Below are 26,484 nucleotides of genomic sequence, written 5' to 3' on the forward strand. Positions count from 1 at the left end.
TTAAGATCTCTCTTCATGAACTTTAACACCCTTTGGAAGCCATTTGAAAGTGAAAGCTCACTTCCTATTGATTACTTTGATATTAACCAATTCAAGACAAACCCATTATTCAATTTAGTCTGAATAATTCTTTCACAAAGGCACGGTTTTCCAAATTGTAATATGCAAGTAATTACAACTATCGCTCTGGTTTTTTATAGCCTATTGCTGTTTCTCATGGACATACCACCCACGCAGCATTTTTTTTTTGTTGCTGCTGTTGCTGTTGTTTTAGTCATTCCCCTTTTATGGATTTTAAAAGATTAATGTTTGGTAATGCCTCAACAGTGTTTGTTGAAAATCCAATCTGGTTATATAATTTTATGTTTGTAGGCACGCATCTTGTTTTTAAGCAAAACAAGACATTTAATAGAGCTAGTGCAAAACCGTGTGGCAGTTACTAAGGTGGAAATAACTTGTTTTCTAGCTAGCAATGTGATCCTTATACATGAGTGCCTACCGGTGTGCTTACTGTATGTCTATTTATTTATCCATGGATCACACACGCAGAACAGGGACCGAGGAAAGGAAAGGAAATAAGGAGTTACCTGTCTACCTGGAGTGGGCCCGAGAACAACCCCATTAGCTCAGGCTCAGAGACGATAACTACCTGTTTTCCACCGGACTCTTGATTTCTTTATTTCTTTATTCTTTATTCTTTCTTTTATTCTTTAGTTTTATATAACTATTTTAAATAAAGTATCAATTTTGAACAAGAACGTACTTTCCCTAAACATCCTGACGACATGATGACATGGACCCCCCGTTCCACCAAATAGCGTCAGTTTGCACTGGGCGCCTTCATATTTGCTATGATTTTAGTCCATACAGACAGACACGCGCCTTTTCTTAAGTGTTCCTTTCCTACGGCAAAAACTAAACTAGTTATGTACATACAAATGCAAGAAAAAATACCTTAAGAGATGAAAAGTTTTGAGGGATTCACAGTTACCTAAATTCATACTCCAAGGATGGCTCTTCTCCTGATCCCTCGGAAGCCAGACTCGATTACAATTTTCTCCTTAATCGCCTTTACTCTCACCTTCCCACTATCGCGTTGCTCCTGGCACGTACTCACAGAGATGCTGACTGTTCTCCAATAGAACAATGCCCTGCCCCGTCCCTGCCTGCAGTCACCAGTCTCGCCCCCTCCACTCTTAGGGGAGCTTTGGAAAGAGTAATCTACACTTGCTGGTGCCACGGGCCAGCTTTCTGTTCACCTGTCCACCCTCCACAACCTGACCCCCACCCCCACTGCCCGGACGTTCTTTCCCCCTGTGCAGCCCAGAGGGTGTCACTGGCACACACGCAACTCATGAGACCTTTGCAAGTTCTGGGTTCTGCTGACCATGCCCTGTCCGTCCTGTCTTCTGGAAAGTGATGTTTGGTTTTCTTTTTGTCTCTGTGGAAGGTGCCCCTTTGCCCCTTGATTGATGCTTCTTCTGTCCCCTATGTTAAACGTTCATCACCTCAGGATTTTATCTCAAGTCCTGATCTTTTTTCATTTTATTTGTTTTGGGGGAGAAATTTAATCCTGCCCCATGGCTTCAACCACCATCGCAGGGGTCATTTAGTACGGGGGTGTGGGGGGGAAGTAGGGCTACAATTGTGAGCAGGTGAAATGCATTTTATTCTTGTATTATCACTTATTAAGTATTGTTTTCCATACAAACAACTATAAACCTACCGGCATATATTTTTAAACAAGATAGAATAGAGTATACATAATTGCTTAATAGATTCTGAACTTTGATGTCCCACAAACACCTCGAATACACCCTGTCCGTGTCTGAATGGCTAACTTTACCGTGGACAACGCCCTCACCTCCGACTGGGACAACCCCGTCCCTCGCCCAGTCCTGCACACGTGAGGGAGGGCCGTTCCAGGCGTCCTCCTCCTCCTCCCTGACCCCGATGCGATGGACTAATCGTCAAACCTTCATGCTCTCTGTGTGATTTGGTCTCCCTTTCCTCCCAGGTTCTTGATGCAAACATTCCTATTTTGTCACTCTGACAATTCTCTCGTTACCTAAGTGATGACTTTGTTTGCAAGTGTGACCTCCCGGTCCATTAGATCGCGGCTCAGCAGCCCCTTTGGTTCTAGGTTCGGGCCCTGGCCGCGGTGAGCACGGACACAACGGCAGACAGGGCCATGGCCCCACGGAGCGTCCTCTCTGTGGGAAAGGCCCTCCCATCATCCTACACCGCTTCCGAGGACTTGTACGGTGCAGATACGGCTGCACCAGCCCTCTGCATGACACTCTTTCAGAGCCGCCCCACTACCTACAAGGGCGAGTGCCGACTCCTTCGCACGGCCAAGCAGGCCCTTTGCGACGCGATGCGATTGGGCTGGGGCTCCCGGTGCAGCCTCGGCCCTCACGGCTCATCCGCACACCTGCCCCAGGTGCCAGACAGCTCGTGGCTCCTGGAACGGTCCTCAGTGACTTTACATTTTCTCCTGCACTGCTCTGTCTATGTCCTGCATTTCTGCACATCCTTTAAGCCTGTGTTCCAATGAAACATTCTCTCTTTCTCTGTTAGCAACCGTGTGCCAATGTGGGCTTTGCACGTTGGGTTGTAATACCACTTACTGCGTTAAGATGTAGTTACAATGTCTGCTTGCCTGTTTGCTGGACCAGCCTATGCATTTCTAGAAGCCAGGGAATATGGCTTACTCATTTTTCTGTTTTTCCAGCACCTGTTACGATACCCATGATTTAGTGTTCACTGAATGGATGCAGAGTTGATATACTAAAGAGAAATCAGTTCAAAAAGTCTCACCTAAACTTTATTCAGTTTCCGTTTCTGTGTGACCTGAAATCATATTTAAAGCCAAGGTAATATCCACGAGACATTTTAAATTGCCCCTTTTCTCAAGTTTATATGCATTTGTATCACTTTTTAATAGGTATTTTCAAAAGCTCTTAATTTTGTTCATGTACAACCTATTCATTATGGAAAAGTATCTCAAGTCCACTGATAAATACAGCAAAATTCCAGTACAAAAAAACCTTTTGTTCACACTACTCAGTAAATATGTGTAAGGTTTGCACATTTAAAGCTGTATGTGTACGTAATGGCAATACACAAATTATTATTTCTTGTGAGGAATATTCTCTAAATAGCATCAAAAAGGAGTCAGCTGCTCCTCAAACCCTTGGACACCCTTGGAATGGCCAATAAACCAAGGTTCCAAAGCCCTAACACTTATCTTTGCTATTTCAGTGATAATTACATCAATAAACCTGATTCAGCAGTCGCTGCTATTCAATCCATTAATTAAAACAACTTTACTGCTATCACTGTGATTTTTCAAGGATATCAAAAACACATTCCAAAATCAAAATAGCATACATCATCAATTTTGATATGTGCATAGCATGTTTTCCTTGGGTTTCAACTCTCCAATTAAAAAAATATTTAGAGTTTAAACAGAGATGGTATCTGCCCTATATACTTGGAACAAAAATACTTAGAACGTAAGTTGAGTTTTGTAGAAATGGCCACAGTCGCCCGGAGAGCAGCAGATGGTCCAAGAGGCTCTGAAAATGCTCATAGCACAGAGAATAGACACGGACACAAACACTCCAGGGGTAACAGCAGTGGTCATGGACCTTACAGTCTTCTGAGTTCTAGCTTCATGCTGCTACATTTTAAAAAATCATGTAAATCACAACTTGCAACATATCCACGAAATGAGCATATCTCATCCTTAAATGAAATAGGAAGGTTTTCGCTACAAGAGCGACAAGCCATCATTTAAACTGAAATGTATACACATCAAGGCAACACAATTACTTTTATATGTTAGAAACTACTGGACTATATTTTTGCCAAGCGGCACGTTAAGTCAGAGCTTGATTTAATAACCACACAGCATATTACTTTTGCTATTTCTGACATCCCAGAGCACCTAAGACATAAAATATAATTTATAGCAGCGGAACATGCCAGAATTGACCATTACATGCCAGAAGAGGACCCATAATGGAATTTATATGCAAGTTATAGTTTAGTGTGTGTAATAGAATCTCATAAAATTAGAATAACACTGAAACACCATTTATTTCTTTGCAGCAAAGGATTTCCATCTTCATTCTTACAATCGATCTCCAAGGTAGGCTGAAAGGTTCTTGGATGCAGTTCGAAAGGACGGCATGAGGCTAGCCAGGCACAATGACACACTTCTCTTCAAAGTATCTCCAGAAAACTCGAATATCATCATCTCCCTTGTGAAAAGCGCCAGGAGAGAGGTGACATCTGTGTCCCTGTTGGAGGCACCACAAGCATGCGCCATAACACGGTGCCCCGAGGCCACCAGCAATTTCTCAGGAACTAGTCTAGAATGTAACTGGTCACAGAAGAGCTACAAGTCCATCCACCACCTCTCTCTTGCCTACACCTGGCTGCTCGGAAAGAGAAGTTACGCCGCCCACTCTCTCTGAGAACACCTTAGGCCTCACGTGCTAATCTCAGGCTCTCGGTTGAGAGACGGACGTAAAGGTTATCACCAGAACCGGTTATCAAATTGGTTTCAAGGGTACACCTTTTTCCTTTTAAAGTACAATAACTCAACTTTTAGACTGTATCCACACAGATGGTCAGCTTATTAAACTACTAGCTCAAAGGACAGGTAAACCACTTCGTGAAAGTGCTTTAGCTGAGCGAAGCGAGGATCCGTGACACCTAAAAACACTGCACTTGAATGTCAGGGTGTGCGTTAGCCAGGTCAGCCCTTAATACTCAGTACCACGCACACCTAGTGCAGCTTTCGTGAGGGCCGCCACAGGTGTATTGCTGAGAGCCCAGGCGAGAACCAGCCTTCCCAGAGTGACGTATTGTACACGGATGCGCAGCAGTTCAATTGCCTTGTGACTGACCGGCTGTCTCAGTAACGTGCCTTTGAGCGAAACACTCGTTTTGACATTTCCTTTGGCCAGGAGGGGAAGGAGAATGCTGAAGTCTTTGAAGTCTACAGCCATCAGACTAATTATCAGTGCCACTCAATACACATTCATTTAATTGCAGTAAATTAAAAAGGATGTGGGGTTTCGGAGGGAAATAAGAGAATCGGTACATGGCGACAGAAATTCCAGAGTCTGCAAATGGTCAGTGCCTGGCTGGAGGAGACCAGTATTTCCCCCTCACCTTCCCAAACGTGCACCCACGTCACGAGTGCAGAGGGAGCGTACAGAAGAGGTGGGGGAGGGGAGGGACATTTCCTGCGGGCCGAAACTATGTAGGTGCTGTCCTTGATATTGTTGATCTAACTTAATCCTTGTAACTATTTAGGAAGGAGATATAAAAATAATTTTCCAGCTCTTTTTCCCCTGACCTTTGGGCTTTATTTCTTCACTGTTGTTCAATTATCATTGTCCCCATTTGCCCCCTGTTACTCTCCCCTGCCCTGCCCACCCCCGTCCCACATTTAATCCACACCCCGCCTGTTGCTCTTGTCCGTGGGTCCTTTACGTATGCCCAGCTCTTATAAATAGTAGGAGCATGCACTTAATTTGGAATCCATCAGATGCCAGGCACTGATCTAAGCACGTGACACAACCCAACTCAATGAGTCCTCACAACGACCTGTAAGGACCCAATACTGGAAGGAGACTACAGCACGGGAAGGTCAAGGAACTTGCCCAAGGTCACAGAGCTGGGACGTGGGAAACCAGCTCAAATCCAGGGGGTCTGCCTGCTACAACACATTCTCAACTGCTGCCCTCCGTGGGGGCGCTCCAGGTCCCGAATCACGATGAGGCACAAGAGGAGTGCCAGCTCCCCCTGGTCCGTCCGACCTCCAAGGTCATCTCTCCCACTGTGTGGGAGAGGCTGTGGGGACGGGGGGAGGAGGAAGGGGAGGACTGCAGTGGGGCAGCAGCACACATCTCTGGAACGAGCAGTTCAGCTAGACCGAGGTGGAAAACTTGGGAACTTGAACTTGGGGTGATTCAGAAACACAGGGTCATAGGGGTGGAGTGAAAAGGCCTAAACCCTAGTGGCAGGATCCAAACCCAGGCATCCCGCATGACACCATACCACTGGGTGACAAAGGACAAGAATATATGCTTGGATTCTCCTGGGAAAAGATGCACAAACTAACATGTTTAAAGCTGAAAGGTTGATATTTTTGAAAAACAGTGCTTTGTCCCTGACATTTATGTAGATAATTGCAAATGAGATCAAAATCCTTGCAAAGCTGAATAATGGGAAATCAGCTGAGCATCTTTTTGCACTACATCAGAGAAGGAAAGAGACCTAAAAATCCAAAGGATACAGGTAATTTTACCTCTGATTAATTAGGGCACTCCATCACTGACTTGGTAACCTCTCAACAGCTTACTAGCACAGCTGCTCCTGGTGGTCACGACCCACTGGCCCTCTGGCATTTGCCCGGGGCATGGCAGCTGACTTCGGGCAGTGGCAAAAACCATGGCAATCAATATGTGTCCAGAAAGGACCACTTCATCCCCTGAATTTGAACAAAATTAACATTTGGCATTCCGTATGAAACTCAATATACTATAACATTTTTTCCCCTTCAACATTCTTTTTAATTTCAAATCCCCATGGTTGGTAAAGAGTTAGTTTTGCAAAATAATAAGTTTTATCACTTGTTTTGAATCTCTGCTCACACGGAGACATGTGACATGGTCGGAATGTTCTTTTGCTCCCGTGGGATGCTCAGACCATCAAAATTTCATTAGCCTCACAGTGGTTCTAGCGCCTTCTTAACTTGAACTGTTGGCCCCTTTATCAATAAATAAGTGAAATCTAATCCCTTTTAGTGACTAAACTCTTCTTTGAAGTTATAACTAGAACATCGGCACCCAGCTTGCATAATTTTACCAATGTTGAATAACATTTTTTTCCCGCGGCAAACAGCCTTCTTCACTGTTATTTCAAATGATGGAAACAGCCAAAGAAAACCCCCGTGCTGCAGGGGGTGAAAACAAGCCCGTGTCTGCCTTCTAAATTAGCTTCATTCCGGCATGTGACACATGGCCTTTCGGCCCCAACTTCCGGCGATATCCCTCCAGGTCACACAAACTCGAATGAAATGAAACAATTGCAATAACTGGAAGTCAAAGGAAAATATAACTGGGAAATGAATAGCCTTTCAGAGCTCAAGCAATTAAAATACCTGAGAAGGACAGACTTGAACTGCTTACAGTAATTTCATGTTAGAAATATTTGACTGGAAGTAGTGATACTAAAATATGTAACAGTTCGGAGGGAGCTGTTTATAAAGATGTTAGGAGACCCGTATGTATGATTACAACTTTGAGTTTTTACCATAACCCAGCTTAAGGGGGGAAAAAGTATTTTTTTACATCAGAAAAAATCCTAAATACTCTTGTTTAATGCCACAATTTGAAATGATAGGGCCTGCTATAGATCTCAGAAAATTATGCTTCCCCAGATCTTAATGGAATTAATTCCTTTAAATGGAACCTTGTTCCTTCTGACTAATCACTGCAGCCTCAGAACGAAGAAACTAATCCGAAATGTTCCTGTGTACACGCGAGGCCTGTGAGATAGCCAGCGTGCGGGAAGGGGCCACATCTCCTTTATTTCCCTTACATTTGCTTCCTTAAGCTGATACCATTTGGAGTTCTTGGACCATCAAAATGTTTTAGAAACAACCCCGGCCAAACCTCGTGTAAAGAGTAAACACGGGTTTAAGTTATCACTTGCCCAGCTCAACAAACATTGCTTTTGACACTGTATATTCTTAACTCAGCTGACCTGTTTACTCCCAACAAATGCTGCCAAACGTTCTGAATTTCAAGGCAAGGCCCTTGACCCTCTCTTCCTGTCTGTCTCCTCATTGAGCTTCCCAACATCCTGAAGAAATGAAAGAGTCTGTCTTTCCTTGCCTTGGCGTCGCTCTGAGAGCGAGGTCGCTGAGATTCCTGGGCACACGAGCTCCTCCTCTAGCGGACACTAATCGGTGCGCACGGGGAGGGCCGGGGGTGTGAGAAGCTCACGCGTCCTCCTCCTCTTCCCCCAGTCGTTGGGCATCACACGCTGTTAACTAAAGGTTGCACAGTGGGCAGTTTCATATTTGCCGCAAAGAAAAAAAAACTATGGTACGTGTTTGGGAATTCATTGTGAGATAGTTCAGCAGATACGTAATTTTTAAAAATGATACAGTTAATTTATGTTTTACCAAGACAGACACCATAACAAGGGACACTCCAGGAGTGAGAGAGAGGGAGAGAGAGAGAGGGAGAGAGAGAGACACAGAGAGAGAGAGAGAGAGAGAGAGGGAGGGAGGGAGGGAGGGGGGGAGAGAGAGAGAGAGAGAGGCTACAGAGGCTACAGAGGCTACAGAGACTGTGGGCAGAAAGGACAAGCGGACCCAACGTGAAAAATTATTTACCGGATGCGGCTACGGACGGCCCGAGACGCAGACAAGCAGCGCTGAACGCATTATCCCCCTGCACTCTCCTCATCCTTTCCACAACCATCACAGAGGTTACCACGGATTAGAACACAGTCCAATGCCACACGCTACACGTGAATACAACCACTGAGTCTGCAGTTGCCCCGGGGCCTGTGTGTGAAGCGGCAGACGGACAGGAAACTCAGTTTCTGCCAGATTGCACGCGCTCAGGGCCAGTGGCTGCCGAGGCCACACGGAAAACCGATAGACGCGCGGGCTCCACTGAGGGGCACGGGCTGGCCCGGGGAGGCGGTGGCAGCCCGGTGCGAAGGCTCGTTTGGTCAAAAGGCACTGCCCGTGCTCTGTTTGGAGTGGGAATCCGGCCCGTCTCCACCCAACACTGGCATTTCCAAAATGAATGGATGGAGTGCACATGATTAACTGATTTTTGACTTTGGTCGAGTGCACTGAAGCATCCCATGAAGACACTGTTTTAGCCGGTTCGAGTCAGACTTTTTTTCTCATGACTGGGAGGGAGAAGACACTGAACAGTGAGAAGCACTCTGTGCGACTTCGGACTGTGATGCAGCTGCATCCTAAACCTGACCACAGACCGGCTTCCATATCACAATGCGGAGCGGACGCATTTGCTCAGGAAACAATGAAAATGAAATACCATCGGTGAAACAACACTCTTTCTTTTCAAATGTCATCCAATTCTCTCATTTCGGTTTTCGCTTTGCTTTTCCATGCATCCCATACACAGCACTAATAACTAGACCCAAGTGGCAAGTACACTGTGAATATTAACTGCTGAAGGAAGGAGAAATATTTTTCTGTTGCCCAGGCCATTGGTGCTGACGCCCCAATTCTTCCTAGAAGCAGCACCGACTAAAAATCAAATTTTCATTAAAACCCATTGACTATTCTTATTATCCTACGTGGAGCAATAAGCAAAAAAGATCCTAATGATTTATAAAGACATTTTTTCTTACGATATGTGCAGCTGCTACTTGGATATCCCCAAATCCAATTTGGCGTGTGGATTTAATTGCCCAGTAATCCAGTCCCCAAAGCACATCAAAGGCCACACTCCCCCTCTTCGCCGAGATTTCAATGGCTCTCACCAACTCGTGAGTTTAAAGCATGATCAAATTTGTTCTTCAATCGCTTGAGCCCTGTTAATCAACTATTCTGTGTGCTCACTCGTCCATTCTAAGATTCTGGGGCTTCTTTGAGATATCTTCAAGAGGCATCTGCAAAGACATCTTTGATTGCCAGCTGGCTCTGGGGTAAACTTTATCACTGCTGGCTTTGAGGCTCCACAGAGGATAATAGGTGACATGGTCCAAGATAAGTCAAAGCGAACCTTTTTCTTCCCCCCATACATGATGAAACTTTTTGAAAACTATAGCTAACACATCATAGACAGCCTGCATAACTGAACATTCTCATTTCGAATATTGATTTTTTTTTCCGGGGGGGGGAAAGCACATTCTTCAAGGTCATTTCTCGAGTTTTACTGTGTTGAGACGAAAAGAAAGGCGGAAGGAACAAAGGGAAGGAAGGACGGGAGGGAAGCAGAGATAAAGACGGCCGAGGCCCCGGGGTCCACGCGGACAGCGGCGCCGAGGTCTGCTGCCGGAAAGCAGCCGGGGGGACACTCACCGTTGTCGCTGTCCGACTTGTTCTCGTGCTCCGTGTCGGTCAAGGTGAGGGCCGAGTTGGAGCGGCTGGACAAGCAGGAGCTGCGGCCGGACTTGACGCCGCGGCCCCAGAGTCTCATGGCGTGCTCTGGCGACATCACCGCCTCGTTCTCCGTGTCCGCGTCCGACCCTGCACTGAGAGAGTACCCCCTGGGGGGCAGCCCCATCTCCGCACAAAACGCCAGGCCTCTTCGAGTGGCTGGTTCGCACACTCCTAACTGCCTTAGGGTAAAATTCTGTCCTGATTAGGGGGGAGAAAAGACAACAGCCAGTGAGGATACGTTTAGCTTTAGTGTTCGAGTTTTGTTTTTGTTTTTTAAACAAACTCCATAAAATACACACTCAAGCATTCAGGTTTCTCAGCTATCAGCTCCAGGTGTTTACATTAGCACCGGGTGACCAAGGTCAAGTGGGTGAAATCCCTGGGGTGGGAGATAGGGGGCGCCACCCCTGGCTCCCCACACACGGCAGCCTAGAGCGCCTTTGTCCACCCTTCCACCCATAAGCGCCTCCAGAGGGATGGGCGCCTGCGCGATGCAGGCCAGGAAAACTCGGTAGGAGAAAGGGTCAGCCCATCAGTGACAGAAGGTAGGGCAGCACACTTAGGAAGCCATGGAAACCGTCAGAATCATTTCCTATGCTCTTGTCTTGAACGATAGGATTTTCCCACCCAGAAGTCACGACCTTGGGAGAGAAAAGACTTTTCTCAAGATTAGGCAGCACCAGGAGCTCGGTCATTTTTCAGTCCACCTTCCCAGCTTAACGACCAATACAAACGTACACCGTATACGTGCGTGTACGTATACCAAATTTTGGGGTACGTCTTGGAAATTTGCAGTCATCTGACTTTTTGTGTTAATAAACACCTGGAAACATCTGTACTGGTTCGAGTGGACCAATTCTTGCAAATGAAGGGCACTCTAAAAATATCCAGGGAGTCCTAGGTACTTAAACACGAATGATAACAGCAAGTCCCCTGCCCAATAAATGGAGCATAATAAAACTCGGGACACTGCCATAAGTTAAAGCTAAAGTGTGTAGACTTGGGGACACTTCCAAAGGACGGCTGTGATGAACGTTTCCAATTCTGGGTTTATTTTTCAGATCGCGCAGACGTTTATGGCAGGACAGACGAGAGGACGGAGGGGCGTGGCTGCTCGCGGGCGCCCGCTCCTGCAGTTAGTTCTCCCTTCCCCCCGTCCGCGCGGGAGAGCGGCAGCTTTAGGTGCCGCCCGGAGTCAAAATCCAGGGCAAGAATCGTGGTGCGTGACGACCAGTCTAAATGCTGCCACCTTCATACCAACCTTTTCAGAATATTGAGAACGTATACTACTCACAGATTTCACCTTCCCACTTCTTTTTCTTAAAACTACAGACATTCTAAAGTTAATTGGCTGCTGTGAGAAACAGATTATCCAGGGTTTGGCCCAAGGAGGTTTACAGTTATGATACGAGTAAATAACGCGATAATTAATAAATAGTAATACAAGAATAAACCCTTGTGTTTTGCATACTTGTGACTATAAACCTACTTTTGCCCACTCCTGTATATTAAGGTATTAGATATTACTTGTGATAGAACAACATGTTGAACCTTCTAGAAATCAAACGCAGTGCACAAACACAGTAAATATTTGGTTGTGGGGCTGTCAGCACCCTCTCGGCCTGCAAGCACCTGCACACGTGTGGTTAATCGCTTTATTGCTGCGGTCATATCAGACACTGGAATCGGCTTCATCATGGCCAGACCTCCAAATGGATTCTGACAATGACACTCATACGTTATGAAAATCAGTGGCTACAATTAGCTACGAATCAAACTGTGCTGATCAGAGAGATGTACGTATTTGAACCTACAAGTATGTGAAAAAAGGAAGTAGCGAAAAAGAAAAAAGAAGGAACACACAGAAAAAGAGCCCGTTAATGGCGAGACACTGGGCCAGCTTGACGAGGTAAGAGCCGCGCTGTGGGTGTTTTTAAAAGACGTAGTGTGGATCGTGCTTATAAAAGCAGATCCAGCAAAGGTCAACGTCCTGGACGGTTAATGGAATAGCTGTGGGAGAGCCGACCGATTATTTATACATCGCATTTAAAGTGGGGAGAGGGGGAGAAAGGGTCTACAACAGTCAACGCTAGCCATCCGACGTGCTGGTTTTTCAAAATGAGAATACAATATAATTTTTAAAGGCTGAAAATGAAAGACAGGATCCTGTGCATCTTCTCTCTGCTTGGGCAGGTGCTCACATTGCAGAATAAAAGTAAGAGAAGTTAAAAGACAATAGAACTGCCTTTCTAATCTCTGAACTGTAACTTGAAACACTTCCACATTATTGACTTTTCACGCTGACGCAAAAATCTATGAGGTGAAGGAAAGCAGAAAACTGCAGCTTTATTATTGGGCATCCAGGTATGTAAACACAACTCACCTTGCAAACAAATACCTAGCAGACGATCCCTGTGAACTGATGTGTGATCCCCAACCCCTTCAAAAATCTGGGCCTGGAAAATCAATGTCTCACAATGAGTCAAAACTCTAGGAGCTGCTTTCTGAAATGCAAGCCAGCAAGCAAGCTGTTAGGTTTTCTTGCTGAATGAAAAGAAAGTTCACCTTTGTTTGCACTGGGAATAAACAGGTAACCTGACCTCCAGTGGACCTAACTTAAAGCTACTTACTATCTCTGTTCAGTCACTTTATCACCCTGTGTTTTCATCATCAGGGGTGTCACGAGTTGGGTGCAGAGATGGCTTGATGTAAATGTGACTGGCATGAAAGAAGAGCTAACCAAGAAATAGGCTTAAGAGACACGCACAGATAATGAAAGGAATAATCATAGAGAAATGTACAACTTGAAGGTGTGGAGAGGAATACTTCCAAATAAGTTTAGAACAGCCACAGCACCACCACATCAACAAATCTCTCCACCCCAGACCTGCCTCGGTGCTTCCAATCCTGCTGTTGTCTTCTGTCTATTTGGTTATAGATTCTTGCTTGTTCAATCTCTAGTTTTCACGTAAAAACCCTTGAGGAGATTAGCTATTATACTAGAATAAATTAGCTTATTAGATTATTTCCCACACCCCAGCAGAGTTTGGCAAGGTGGGCCATCCTTGTGGGAAACATAGGCAGGTTTGAGAGGCGGATACAGCTGGCTGAGGTGTCATGGGCCCGGAGGGGTGGGTGGGGTCGTTGAGGGGGCACTTTTTAAAAAAATATTTTATTTATTTATTTTTAGAGAGGGAAGGGAGGGAGACATATAGAGAGAGGGAGAAACATCAATGTGCGGTTGCTGGGGGTAATGGCCTGCAACCCAGGTATGTGCCCTGACTGGGAATCAAACCTGCGACACTTCGGTTCACAGCCCGCGCCCAATCCACTGAGCTACGCCAGCCAGGGGTGAGGGGGCACTTTAAGGCGTTGCAAAGTGGGAAGAGCAAGGCAGAAACTGGCAGCAAAGATGCATGTGGATTTGGGCTAAAATCTTGACCGTCTTGCCTTAGTCAGCTTTGGCTTCAAGTAACAAACAGATAAGGGTATATTATTCTTATTTTCCATGGTGTCCTCCAATTGTGTTCTTTGCAAAGCTTCTAACACCATCTCCGTACACTCTCTTTTGCCTGCTAGAACCTTTACATGAAGCCTGCTTGCCTGAGCCTGGAGAAATCAGGACTCATCTCCTGCGTGTTGCCTTTTGGTAACCTCGATCAGCTGGGCCAACAGCAGTTTCCCATTACAATTTGAAACAGGACCAAAACAATACATCGCAGCAAAAATCAAGCGTACCTGAGGACGACATTCAGCGTGATTAAAAGGCAAGATTACCTTGGATGAGATTAGGCATTTTTGTTTCATGATATTCATAAGTGAAAATATGTAAAAGAAAAAAATGGAATTCACACAACCTAGGAAGGCTGTGTCATGAAAAAAGTTCACATTTTAAAAAATAAGTGAGGGTGTGTGACCAAATGGAAAAGACCATATAAGAATAGATACTTCCAGTGAATGTGGCAGATAGCACAGCTACCCCTTTAACAGAAGAAAGGGGTTGGAAAAGTGAGTGTTACTTGGTCTTTGTCTCATATGTGTCTATAGCTTACTCCGAGTGGGGTGGGAGTTTTCAGCGGTGCGAGGCAGCATGGCGTTCACCTATAGGCAAGGCATCTACTATCTCCGTGTGACCTCGGAAGAACAAGACCCTGCATGACAGACCAGCTGCGGAGTCACACGGGTGACCACACACAGCACAGGGGAGAGGTCCCGTATACAGACTCACGGTATTCTTCCCCTCCTGGGTGGAGGCGATTCTAACGCCTAGAGTTTGCTCGTCTCTCTCTTTCTCTTGTTTATTTTTCTTTTCTTTTTTGTTTCTTTAAACATCTTTATTGAGGTATAACACCCAGAGCATACAATACACTCACTTGAGTGTACAGCTGAATGGTTTTTAGTACATTCACTGTAGCATGCAACCACCACCACAATCCAATGCAGAACGTTCTTATCACTCCCAAGGTGACCTCGTACCAACAATCAGCCACCTCCCATTTCCCCTCGAACTCTCTCTCTCTCCCTGGCCCCAGACAACCACTACTTTACTCTGTGTCTCTGTAGGTTTTACCTGTGTGGAATATTTCAAATAAAAGACCCTCTATAATGTGCAGATTTCTGTGACTGGCTCCTTTTACTTTGCCCAGTGTTTTCAAGCTTGACCCAACTGTAGTGGCATGTATCAGCACCTCTTTCGTTTCTATAGTTGAATAATGTTCCATTGTATGGATAGGACACAGCTCATCCATTCATCGGTTAATGGGCATCTGAGTTGGTTCCACTCTGGGCTGTAGCAAACAGTCACGCACACATTTTTACGTAGGCGGCTGCTTTCATCTCTCCTTTACATGTCCCTGTGAGAGGTGTTGCTGGGTCACATAGTAAGTCTGGGTTCAACCTTCCGAGGACGGGCCAGACTGTTTTCCGCAGTGAGAACTGTACATTTCTCCAGCAGGTAAGGACTCTAATTTCCTCACATCCTCTCAAACGCTTGTTGTCATTGCTACTGTCGATTCCCCTCTATGCCGCACTGCAACTCCGCAATGAGGAATTGGGATGCAGGTCATTGGCATTTGAAATCTGGGGGACAAACCAAGAATTGCTGCTCTCTTAAAAGAAGTCAATTCCGTGGGCCACTCTGAGAATTCAGTATTACTTTATCCTGTCATTGTTTGCCTTCTATGAGGCTGGTTTAGTACCTGAAAATACGTTTCTATTAAAATTAAGAATACTTTTTACATAAAAAGTCTCCTGTGTTTTCAGATGATATCCTGGAGAGATAAAATCAGCTGATTGTAAATATACACGTACACATAATGTGTACTATGGCAGTGTTGCAAAAACTAAAGTAAGTGGAACGTTTACCGGCAAGGGAGCGGCTGAGTGAGTTATAAATCCCACGCACAGACCACTCCGTGGCTAGCATTCAGAGTGAGGTTGGACCCAGGCCTTCAGATTGGGAGGGAAGCCCATTATATATATTTTAAGTTAAAACAGACACATTGCAGAGTATGATTCGATCTTTGGAAAACAAGGTGGAGGGTCAACAACTTCTGTACGTGCTTATGGTGCTGAGCATGAATAACAGTGAGGAAGGAGGGATAAACAACTGATAGGATGGACCATTTAGAAGGAATTATGAGTAAAGAAAGGAATTAATAGTTTTTTATTTTATATTTCTGGATTTTTATTTTTCATGATACCTTCACTAACTTAAACACAATAAAGAAAAATTAAAGTCTATCTCCTTTTAAAAAGTATATTTTCTTGACTCGCTGTTCAATAGCTTCTGTTCAGTAACTAGCAGTAATTAATTTATTACCTTCTCTTGGAGAGGCTGGGCTTTAAAAAACCTTCCTCATTTACTGGAAAGAAATGAAGTTGTGCAAGAAATACAGGAGCAGTGCTTTTCTCTCTGTCAATTCTTGAATTATCACTTCTGTTTTTCCTTTTCCCACCATCATATATGGATATTTAAAAGAGAACATATTTATTATGCAGTAACAACCCCAAAACCCGAGCATGGGAAAGGGATAGAAAAATCAATACAAATTTAATACACAGAAATAATACATCATTGTTCTCAGGTGTTTTCCTCGGTTACTGTGAGCTCAAACAGAACTGTCTGTTCTCAGACATGGAGTGTAACATAAAACTACAAATTGGGCAAGCGCTTCTCACTGGGTGCTTGCGGAATTGGTGTCACTACCACCTTATCTTGGCGTGCCTTTTTCTGCTGTGTTTGCAAAATGATAAGAAGATCACACAGGAATAGAAATGGATGTAACTTTTTTCCCCTCTGAGTCCTAATGCATATTTTATGGGACACTCCAAACACTTTAACCTTCCTAAGTTAAATTTGTCAACTGTTTGCACAGAAAACCCATCCTTGAAATAGAAATTTCAATGAGGGTATAAATCTTGACTTATAAGGCCCCACACAGAACTACAGTTTTAAAATAACTCTACCCAGCAAAGCTATCATTTAGAATAGAAGGGCATAAATAGAGCTTTTCAGACAAGAGAACGCTAAAGGAGTTCATGATCACCAAACCGGTATTACGTGAAATGTTAAAGGGTCTTTTTTTAAGAAGAAGAAAAAAGATAAAAAATATGAACAATGAAATAGTAGTAAATACATATATATATCAACAATTGACTCTCAAAAACGAAATCAATGAACAAGCAGAGGAGAAACAGACTCAGAGGCCACTCTGAGGGTTGCCAGATGGGAGGGGAGCTGGGGGCTGGGTAGAAAGGCGAAGGGATTAAGAAGCACAAATGGGTTGTTACAGAATAGCGATGGGGTTGCAAAGTACAGCACAGGAAACAGAGTCAGTAATATTCTAATAACTATGTTGTCAGATGGGTAAGAGATTTATTGGGATGATCACTTAGTACAATACATTACGGAGTGTCTAATCACTGGGTGTACACCTGAAACTCACACAACGTTGCATGTCAACTATAATGGAAAAAATAATAAATGCTTTAAACGAGAAAAATAAAATTAAGTGAAAATGTCACTAAATAGCTAGACTCCCCTTATTCTGTTTTCTATAACAATGCAAATAACTGCTCACTCAATTTATCTATTAACATGATATCAACATCCATAGACCCCGGTGATCTCAGGTTCCTAGAGCACAGGGAGAATGATCGCTACCGTACTTGTAATCTAATTCATTACACCAGACACAGCACGGTGGAAGCCGCCGCTGGCTGCGCCCTCTCGGCATTCATCCCGAGCGCAGCTGCGGCGGTGCCTCCGTCCGGGGAAATGCAAGGCTGAGGCTGTCCGGTGCACTCGACGGGAAGTGTGGGAAGGGAAAACCCCGAGTGTGTTTGCTCTCGGAGAAAGCGGGATTAGAATGAATGGCCCCAGAGAGCAAGCCTTCTCTTCGAGATAAGATTCGTGAAGCCTCCAGGGGAGGGCAAACATGTGGAGAGAAGGCTGGATGGCTCAAACGAGAGAAATTGGGTTGTGCGCCTGCTAACCGGTAAGAAAAAAAGCCTCTTCCTAAACATGTGTCATGAAGGATTTGTACACCCAGCCACAAAAACATGCACGTCTGGTACTGGCAATCATTTGTAACGAGACAAACAGCGTCCAAATCGATTTCCATCGAATGCATTCTGGAAATGAACTGGCTTCTTATTTTTACTTAGAAATGACTGCTTTGGAGGAATCCAAGAGATGATAATATGCCCACAACATATCTGCTGGCGTCTGAGAGTGAGCCGGCAGGAGGTACTGGTATAAATAGGCTCACGGTTTGGCACAAAGCTGAGGGTCTTTAATAATCGTGACCGAAGGGGCACCCAGTGATACGCAATGTGGATCTCAAACTGGCGATGTGGCCAGGCACCGAATACAAGTGTAGCAATAGGCTAGGCGCTCAAGACATCAGACCAGCGCAGGCCAGGCCGGGGGCGGAAAGGATTACCCGTGTCCAGAGGAGGGCTCGAGGCTGAGGCTGTACCTATCTCCTCGCACCTTCTGGCAGGTAATCCACAAAGCGCTTGGCCACCAAGCCTGAAAGAAGCACTGGCCTGCTGAACAGCCCAAATTAGTTAACGATCAGTGAGGCAGGGGAGCTAAGAGAGGGGGTGCAGAGGAAAATATTAACAGGAAACAATGATAAACCGGAGCTCTTTAACTCGTGTCTTTGAGCACAGAAGTTTAAGGTTGGGTAAACAGGACCATCTAAATCCTTTAATCCCTCCGCTGACATTTATAGTGGCTGAGAAGGATTAATCATTCTGATCTCTAAATGAATCATTTTAAGTAGTTAATATTTAAAAGTCATAAACTTTGGAGTTGCGGTAATTAGCCCGGTGGATCTGATTACGGCTTCGGGTGGGTGTCTTGCTTTCTATCGCCCTCGTCTCACAAAGAAAACGCTTCCTCGGGCCCAGCAAGTACAGATTTCAGAAAACATGAAACGGGGCTCAGATTCCTTTCATTTTTGTAGGGTGACAGAGGTGAGGGGGGATGCCGGGGAAATGGAAAGTTGGGGGCCTGGCTGGGGATTCACAGCAGCACTAGGCGCTGAATGGTGAGGCCATATGGCCATATTTCTTTTGAAGTCCAGGATCAGTTCCCATTATTCACTCTCATGGCATCCAAGACTAAACTAAATCGCAGTCCTTAAAATTAAAAGCATTCTGCTCTTGGCTCTTGAAGCTTCCTCTTCCACCATGTCCAACGCGCCCGATTGGTTCATGTCTTTTCATCATTCGAAAAAATATACAAGTAAATAAAATAAAAATAAGAAGAGTAGGGAAAAATGTTTTTTTTTTTCATTTTACTCCCAAAGCAGAGTAAAAGGGTGTACAGAAAGACACATAATTGGTATCTTAAAGCAGCTGTTAATACTATTTTTACATCTGTCCAACGCTTTCGGTGACACTCTAAAATAATATGTACCGCTTGCACGCTTCCCATGGAGCAAATAGGATTTAATTCTTTTGCTCTATCTGGAACATATAACATGTAGAAAGGTTTTAAAATTATTTATCATTTTCGTAATCTTCTAGCAATAAGGCTGCCAAAAAGAGTAATCTATATCTAAGAGCTAAAAATGGGCTTTTTTTCTATCTGGGAACTGATGAAAATGTAAGAAAGGTCCCAAGTATATGGCACCCGCCCTCCGCTCTCTCCCTCAGCACAGTGCTGGAGAGGTTGTGCATGCTATTATCTTAATGGGCAAAATGTCTTTATTCAGCAAAATGTTAGAGTGCAATGGCAGCATTCGGGGTTTTTTTTTTTTTTAAAGTGGTAGCTCACTTTTAAACTCAGGTTTTATTTATTTATTTTTAGAGAGAGGGGAAGGAGGGAAGGAGAAAGAGAGGGAGAGAAACATCGACTGGTTGCCTCTCACACGCCCTCAACTGGGGACCTGGCCCGCAACCCAGGCATGTGCCCTGAGCGGGAATAGGACCAGTGACCTTTCCGTTTGCAGGCTGATGCCCAGGCCACTGAGCCACACCGGCCAGGGCAACGGCGGTTGTTTTTAAGAGGACTGTGGTTGTGGCTCAGCAGGGACAATGTGACTGCCCCAGCACCAAGCGGAGTCTCACCAGGGCTGAGGTTGGATGAAAGGGAGAATACAAATCCCAGACTTTGCATACTCAACCAAGGTCCTTTGAGGTGCTTAGTTTGTTTGTTTGTTTGTTTGTTTGTTTTGTTAATGTATTACTGCTTAGGTAAATTTTACACGCAGGGAAGTACACAAATCTTAAGTGGACACTTCACTCACGACCCCAAACAAAACGTGGCACACCTATCGTCCCCTCCCCCCAAGTTTTCCCATCCCCTCCTCCCCGCAGTCAATCCCTGCCCCCACAGGCCACAGGGGCCCTGATTTCTTTTACAAGAGGTTCGATTTCGTTCTGTTCTTGAACTTTGTATAGATGGAATGAGACTGTATGTACCCTGGATCCTTTTGCTTCCCGGAATGTTTCTGAGATTCTTCCCTGTTGTGGCTCATTCTCCGGTACCGCCGAGCTGTATCGTGTTGCGTGACTATACTACGATCTGTTATGTCCATTCAGGTGGTGGATCCAGTTCGGGGCAGTGATAAATAAAGCTGCAACGAATACACCCTTCCATCTGTTTGGGGGAGATATTAAGGGCATGAATTGCTGGATCAAGGCGGAGGGGATGTTATTTTCTGACTTTATTTTAAGAAATTGCCAGCTTCTAAAGGAATTGCCAGTTTCTAAAGAAATTGTGCCATTTTTAAATTTTACACTCCCATCGACAACATATGGGAGTTTGGTTATTTCACCTCCTCATCCATATTTGTTACTTTGGATCTTTGTAATTTTAGCCATTCTAGTGGGTAAGGGGTAGTATCTCCCCGTGGTTTTAATTTTCAGTTCCCTAATGGCTAATAACGTTGAGGGCTTTTTCACGTGCTTATTAAGCATTTTTGTCTTTTCTGTGCAGTGTCTGTCATAAGATTTTTGCCCATTTTACACTGTACTTTTTACCTTTTTGTTATTGATTTACAGGAAATTTTTATATATTCTGGATAAAAGTTCTTTTAATGTACGTGTATATATGTAAAATTTTCTCTCAGATTGTGTCTTGCCTATTTATTTTCTTAAGGATATCTTCTGATGAGGAGAAGTTTTCATTTTGATGAAGTCCAATTTACCAATTTTTCCTTTTATGTTGCGTCCTTTTTATTACCTCTCCAAACTACCCACGCCTGCTCCACGGTGGCAAGCTTATTCAAGAATACACTTCATTTTTTACTGTGGTTTTCAAAATGGTTTGGTTCTTTTGTAGAAATTAGAAAGGTGAAATAGTAGGAAATGAGTGGATTTGACTCTGGCTATTTCTGGCTCCGGAACGCACCAGAGTTTTTGGCTGAGCATTTTAAACACATTGTGGTCTCAGTTTTAGGCCTTTGTAATGCGGACTTAGAGGATCTCAGAGAACCTCCAGCCATCGAAGTCTCTGCAGAGGCAGACGGAAGGCAGCTCGAGGAACATGGAACGAGGCTGGGAACACTAGACCTGAAGTGAAGTGTCCACTTAAGATGTGTGTATTCCAGCCCTGGCTGGTGTAGCTCACTGGATTGAGTGTGGGCTGCAAACCAAAGGGTCGCCGGTTCAATTCCCAGTCAGGACACATGCCTGTGTTGCAGGCCAGGTCCCCAGTGGGAGGCCATGTGAGAGGCAACCACACGTGATGTTTCTCTTCTTTTCTTTCTCTTTCCCTTCCCCTCTTTCTAAAAATAAAAAAAAAGTATATATTTTTAAAAAAGATTTGTGTATTCTGCTGCATGTAAACCTGGAGTCCAGGCAGGGGACACGGAAACGAAGAGGCGTTGGGTGGAAGTATGAGCAAGATTTTCCTTAGCGCCAGGAACGCTGGGTTCATATTTCACCTTAAACGAAGTCACAAACGTTTTCCCATCTGCTGCCCTAACGACCGCGGCTGGAGTTCATCCTGAACTGTGAACCGCGTCCCAGGCTGCGAGCACAGTAATGAGCTGCGTCCGCCTGTCTGAAAGGTGCTTTCCCTTTCACTCACCAGGGGCACCCCCCACCCGCTCCCGTGCCAACGCAGGGATGGTTTTCGGCCTTTGACCTTCGGTGACTTAAAATTGGCAGGTTTTCTCTCGTGGCTCAACTCTCCAAATACAGCCTCTGTCAATATTTTGCCTTCCTTCCTTCCTTGTCCTTTTCTTCTTCTTTCTGTATTTCTAAGAATAGATTTCATCATGTTTATCTCACATACTTCTATAAGCATTTTTGGGTAAAATTTTGAGTAAAGCAATCTGTAACTCACTCTTTGTTTGACTCCTTCCTAAGCCAGAACTTCGCAATTGCGAACGAACTGTGTTTGAAAGTTGACGTGGGCCAGTAAACATTTTCCCCTGAAAACATCACATAGGGAGCCAGGATGGAACAGGTAAGTGTATGAAGTCACCTGTACGTGAGGGAAGGATTAACAGCACTCTACGGCAGGACTCCACCCTATGAGAGTGTCTCCGTGAAAAAAACGCATTCAGAATCCCAACCAGGGAAACCCCTCAGCACGGCAGCCTCTTCCGTCACTTGTCTGCCTCCCAAGCCAGGGGGGACTTCATACATAAACCGCCGGTGGCCCCTGGTACGTGGCTGCTTGGGGACAGGAGTGAGGCTGGCTGGCACTGTGCACAGGGGCTCTCGGGGCCGGGCTCTCGGCCACCTTTCTCAGATGAACAGGAACACGGATTCCCTTTTCCTGTGTTTACTGACCACGTGATTGTACCCTGCTGGGAATTCTCTGCTTGTACCATCTCCCCCTCGGTCTGTTTGTCTTTCTGTTCTCAATGTGCAGAAGTTACTCTAGTATTGTTTATACCCCTGTGTGTGTACCATATATCTGTCGTTTGGACTGTAAACATATTCCCCATATAATAATTTTGCTTATGGCATGTTTATTTACATATAAAAGGTTTTAAATTAAAAAAATCCATTGGAAGCCTTTCCTTCCGGCTTGTCTGCCTCTACGTGAATGGTCCCCCCTGTTCTCGGGGTGGACGCGTGGTCTCTGGACAGGCTGTGCGGGCTCGCCAGCACCCCTCCCTGCCTGCCTCTGTTCGGAGAGCAAAAATAGTAAATGTTCCCTGTGCTCACGCACCTAAGCGTGGCCAAGTGTAACAGTCCTGAGAAAAGGGATGTGGGGAGAAGCCGCTGGGGAGCAAAAAGACACCGCCTGCTGCAGGAAAGGCTTTCTCGCCTTCGCGGCTGCTCTGGCCAACCCGGGGATGACGCTGCAGCCGACACGGGGAGTCCCCAGGATGCGGCCGCGCGCTAAGGATGGTGGCACAGAGAGACGCAGAAGGAACCTCGGTGCCTGACAGCGCCCACCTCTGGACTCCCTGCTTGATGAGAACATGATTCTGCCAGGGGCTGCAGCCATTGTTTCTGGAGCCTTCTGGGCTCATGGGTCAAGTCCTTCCAACTTTACTCAGCCTCTCACATAGCCTTCTAGAATTCCGGTTGCTTTATTTCTTACGTTTGTCTTTAATCCATCTGGATTTATTTTTGAATGTACTGAGAGGGAAGGGTCCAATTTCATATTCCTCCAGATGGATCCCAGTTGTGCCAGCACCATTTATCAGATCCCACGGAAAAGAAAAATCACTTGGTTTTATGCTGAATTCCCCGTGGACCAGGATCCACTTCTGAAGTTTTGGCCTGTTCTGTTGATCGATTTGTCTTTATTGATGTCAACATCATTAGATGTGACTACGGCAGGTTCCCAGCATTTAAAAATAGATAGTATTTAAAATATATATAGTATTTTACATATATATGCCATTTTATCCTCAGTAGCTATCTTTTAAATATATTTTGTCTATTTTCAAATGTTTATTCTTCCACATGAATTTTAAGATCACTTCAGTTAAAAATTAGCTTGACTTCTCTGCAGTTATTTCTGGAAAATTGATATTTCTTATGATATCATTCTTTCTATCTAAAAACACTATCTTTATATTGATTCAGATCTTGTTTTACATCTTTCAATCATATTTTATCGCTCCCATAATGTTAGGTCCCATACCACTCAGAAAATTTGTTCCAGAGAATTTTACAGCATTTGTTACCATTACAATACAATATATTCACCTACAAACTTAGCCAATTATTGTTTAATAATTACTTTGAAATAGTATGGAACATGCATCTAATGTTACTCTAACATTACAGGTGACATACAATGACTCATTTCATTGTCGACAAACTACAGATTGAACCTTGAAGCACAACCTACATAAAAGAAAATTGAAGCACAGAGAAATTAAGTAATTTGTCCAAGCATGTTACGTGGCCAAGAATATGTCACTTGCCACTCAGCTAATGAATGGCAGATCTAGCACTCAAACACAGGTCATCTCTTAACTGGTGTGCCCCACCACCCATGATGTCTGTCTATCTATCATGTGTTCACTCAAGTAGCAATTTGCTTGAACCTTTAATTCTAGAGACACATGGATTTTGTATGTACACAATGAATCATACATCTAACAAAAGTGCTACGTTAACTTTTCCCAAATAACACAAATCTTTTCATTTTCTTCCCTTACTAAAATTGCCAAAATGTCTAAAACAGTCTTAAATAGTAACTGGGACAGTAGATGAACCTTTCTTATGTTCTTAATTTTCATTGAAATGGTCCTAGAATCTCACCATTGAGAATGTGGTTTAAAGTTTTTAGTTGATTATCTTACATATGACTAATGTATTTGTTTGTTCTTCTTGCTTTACTTAATAACTTTTATTTCAATAAGAGATGGTTTCTAAGTTTTATCTCCTGCCTTTTCATCATCTGTTGATAAGATCATGTGTTTCTACTTTGATTTATTAATCTAATTAGTTTAACACACATCCTAACATTATCACCAAGGATTAGTGACCATTTGGTTATTAATTTGGTCTAGTCTATTGTTTTTTACACATGGCTACATTCTTATATGCAAATAGTTATTTAGGATTTTTACACGTATACTGAGAAGCGATTTTGGTCTAGATAGCTTCTTTTTTGTACTATTTTCAATCAAGTTTTATAATTAAAGGTATGTCCACTTCGTAATATGCACTTTACTGCTCTCCATCTTTGTGTGTGTGTGTGTGTGTGTGTGTGTGTGTGTACGTGTGTGATGCTGAGCAGCTTTTTGAACATTGGACTTAGTTGTACTTTGAAGGTTGTGTAACATTCTCCTAGGAACCTGGAAATCTTATCTTTTCCTTTCCAACACTCCCCTTTCAGTAACCTTTCTACTCTCTTCTGAGATAACTGTTCTGGACATGTTTTCTCCATTTTTTGAAATAATTTAAGATTAATCACATTTTGCTAAGAAAAAAAAATTCCTCTCAAGTTTTGAAACTCGTTGTTAGAACAGTCCCTCTGCATTGGTTCGGTGGCTGCAGGACCTCTCCCTATTTTTCCTCTCGTTTTCACGAACACTCTATTCTTTCACGGGAATCACAGGGGGCTTTCCCCTTTCTTAGTCTTTTTAAAGAGTGCTGTTAATTTTGGTTTTATCTTGATTGTCTATGTCTGCCCACTTCCTTCAATTTATTTTTCTGGTATTTTACTCACTTTTCAAATGTATAGCAAATTCCCTACTGTTGGTCTTCAGACTTGAAATATACCATTTAACAATATATTTTCTCCATGGTCGTGGCTTTCACCAACTCCCATCATTTTTGGAAGTGTATTTTTATTTCATTGCTTTCTCTACTCCTTATCATGATCTAGGAGTGTCATAATCCATAGGGGTTTTGTTTGTTTATCTTTGTGTTATTTATTTCTAATTTTACTAAATTAATATGAACAAATACTTTGACTTAGCAAGTTTCAACTTTTCTGATTTATTTGTAATTTATTTTTTTAGAGAGAGGGCAAGGGAGGGAGAAAGAGAGGGAGAGAAACAATGGATGTGTGAGAGAGTACATCAATCCAGTTGCCTCTCACATGCTCCCAGGTGGGGGCCTGGCCCTGCAACCCAGGCATGTGCCCTGACTGGGAATCGAGCCTGTGACCTTTCAGTTCACAGGCTAGAGCTCAACCCCCTGAGCTACACTAGCAACAGCACTTTTCTGAATCCTTAATGTTCCTTTTTTTTTGGCTAAATGCACATTTGGTTTCTGCAAATATTTTATCAAAATATGAAAAATTGCATCATTTCTGAGTTATAATTTCTGTATTTTTATCTGCTGAATTTTTATTGATAGTGTATAACTGCTGTCTTATTTTTGTGTGTTAGATCTGTCTGATTTTGAAGGAGGTTGACCAAAGCATCCCACAATAAATGTATTTTAACATTTTAAAAAATAGTTTTTGCTTTATAAATTTAGCTACTATATTGTTTAATGTATACAGTTGAAGAGTATATATCCTTCTGTCTTATCACTTACTCAATGGTCCTCTTTATCCTGTTTCATGTTTAATTGGAAATTCTACCTTTCCTAATATTAATATTGCCATTCCTGATTTTTTATATTGACCTGATATAACTTTACTATCTCATTATTCTGATTTTAAATTTTTAAAACATTTTTTCTTTTTGTTTTTTATTTTTAATTGAATTTACTGGGGTGACATTTGGGGTTAAAGACATTTCGCAATGCATGGATGGACCTGGAGAGTATTACGCTAAGTGAAATAAGCCAGTCAGAGAAAGACAAGTACCATGTGATTCAAATTATATATGGAATCTAATGAATAAAATAAATAAACAGACAAAAAAGAAACAGACTCATAGATATGGAGGACAGACTGACAGCTGTCAGAGGGG

At 43.6% G+C, this 26,484-nt stretch overlaps 1 protein-coding gene and 1 long non-coding RNA gene across 5 annotated transcripts in view; one reads left to right on the top strand and one right to left on the bottom strand.

The window, feature by feature from the left end:
- TENM3 (teneurin transmembrane protein 3) overlaps window positions 1-26,484 on the bottom strand; it is a 562,504-nt gene that overhangs the window by 378,182 nt on the left and 157,838 nt on the right. For all 4 annotated transcript variants that reach the window (XM_028526435.2, XM_036011778.1, XM_036011777.1 and 1 more), the window contains exon 3: window positions 10,097-10,375. In XM_028526435.2, coding sequence (XP_028382236.1) covers window positions 10,097-10,375 — 279 coding nt within the window. The remainder of the gene's footprint in view (window positions 1-10,096; window positions 10,376-26,484) is intronic.
- Window positions 18,024-25,774, top strand: LOC118497461. The gene is made up of 3 exons (XR_004899986.1): window positions 18,024-18,033; window positions 21,517-21,523; window positions 25,737-25,774. It is a non-coding gene; the product is annotated as an uncharacterized LOC118497461 (long non-coding RNA).

This window comes from Phyllostomus discolor, chromosome 11 (assembly GCF_004126475.2).
Source record: "Phyllostomus discolor isolate MPI-MPIP mPhyDis1 chromosome 11, mPhyDis1.pri.v3, whole genome shotgun sequence".
Taxonomy (NCBI): Eukaryota; Metazoa; Chordata; class Mammalia; order Chiroptera; family Phyllostomidae; genus Phyllostomus; species Phyllostomus discolor.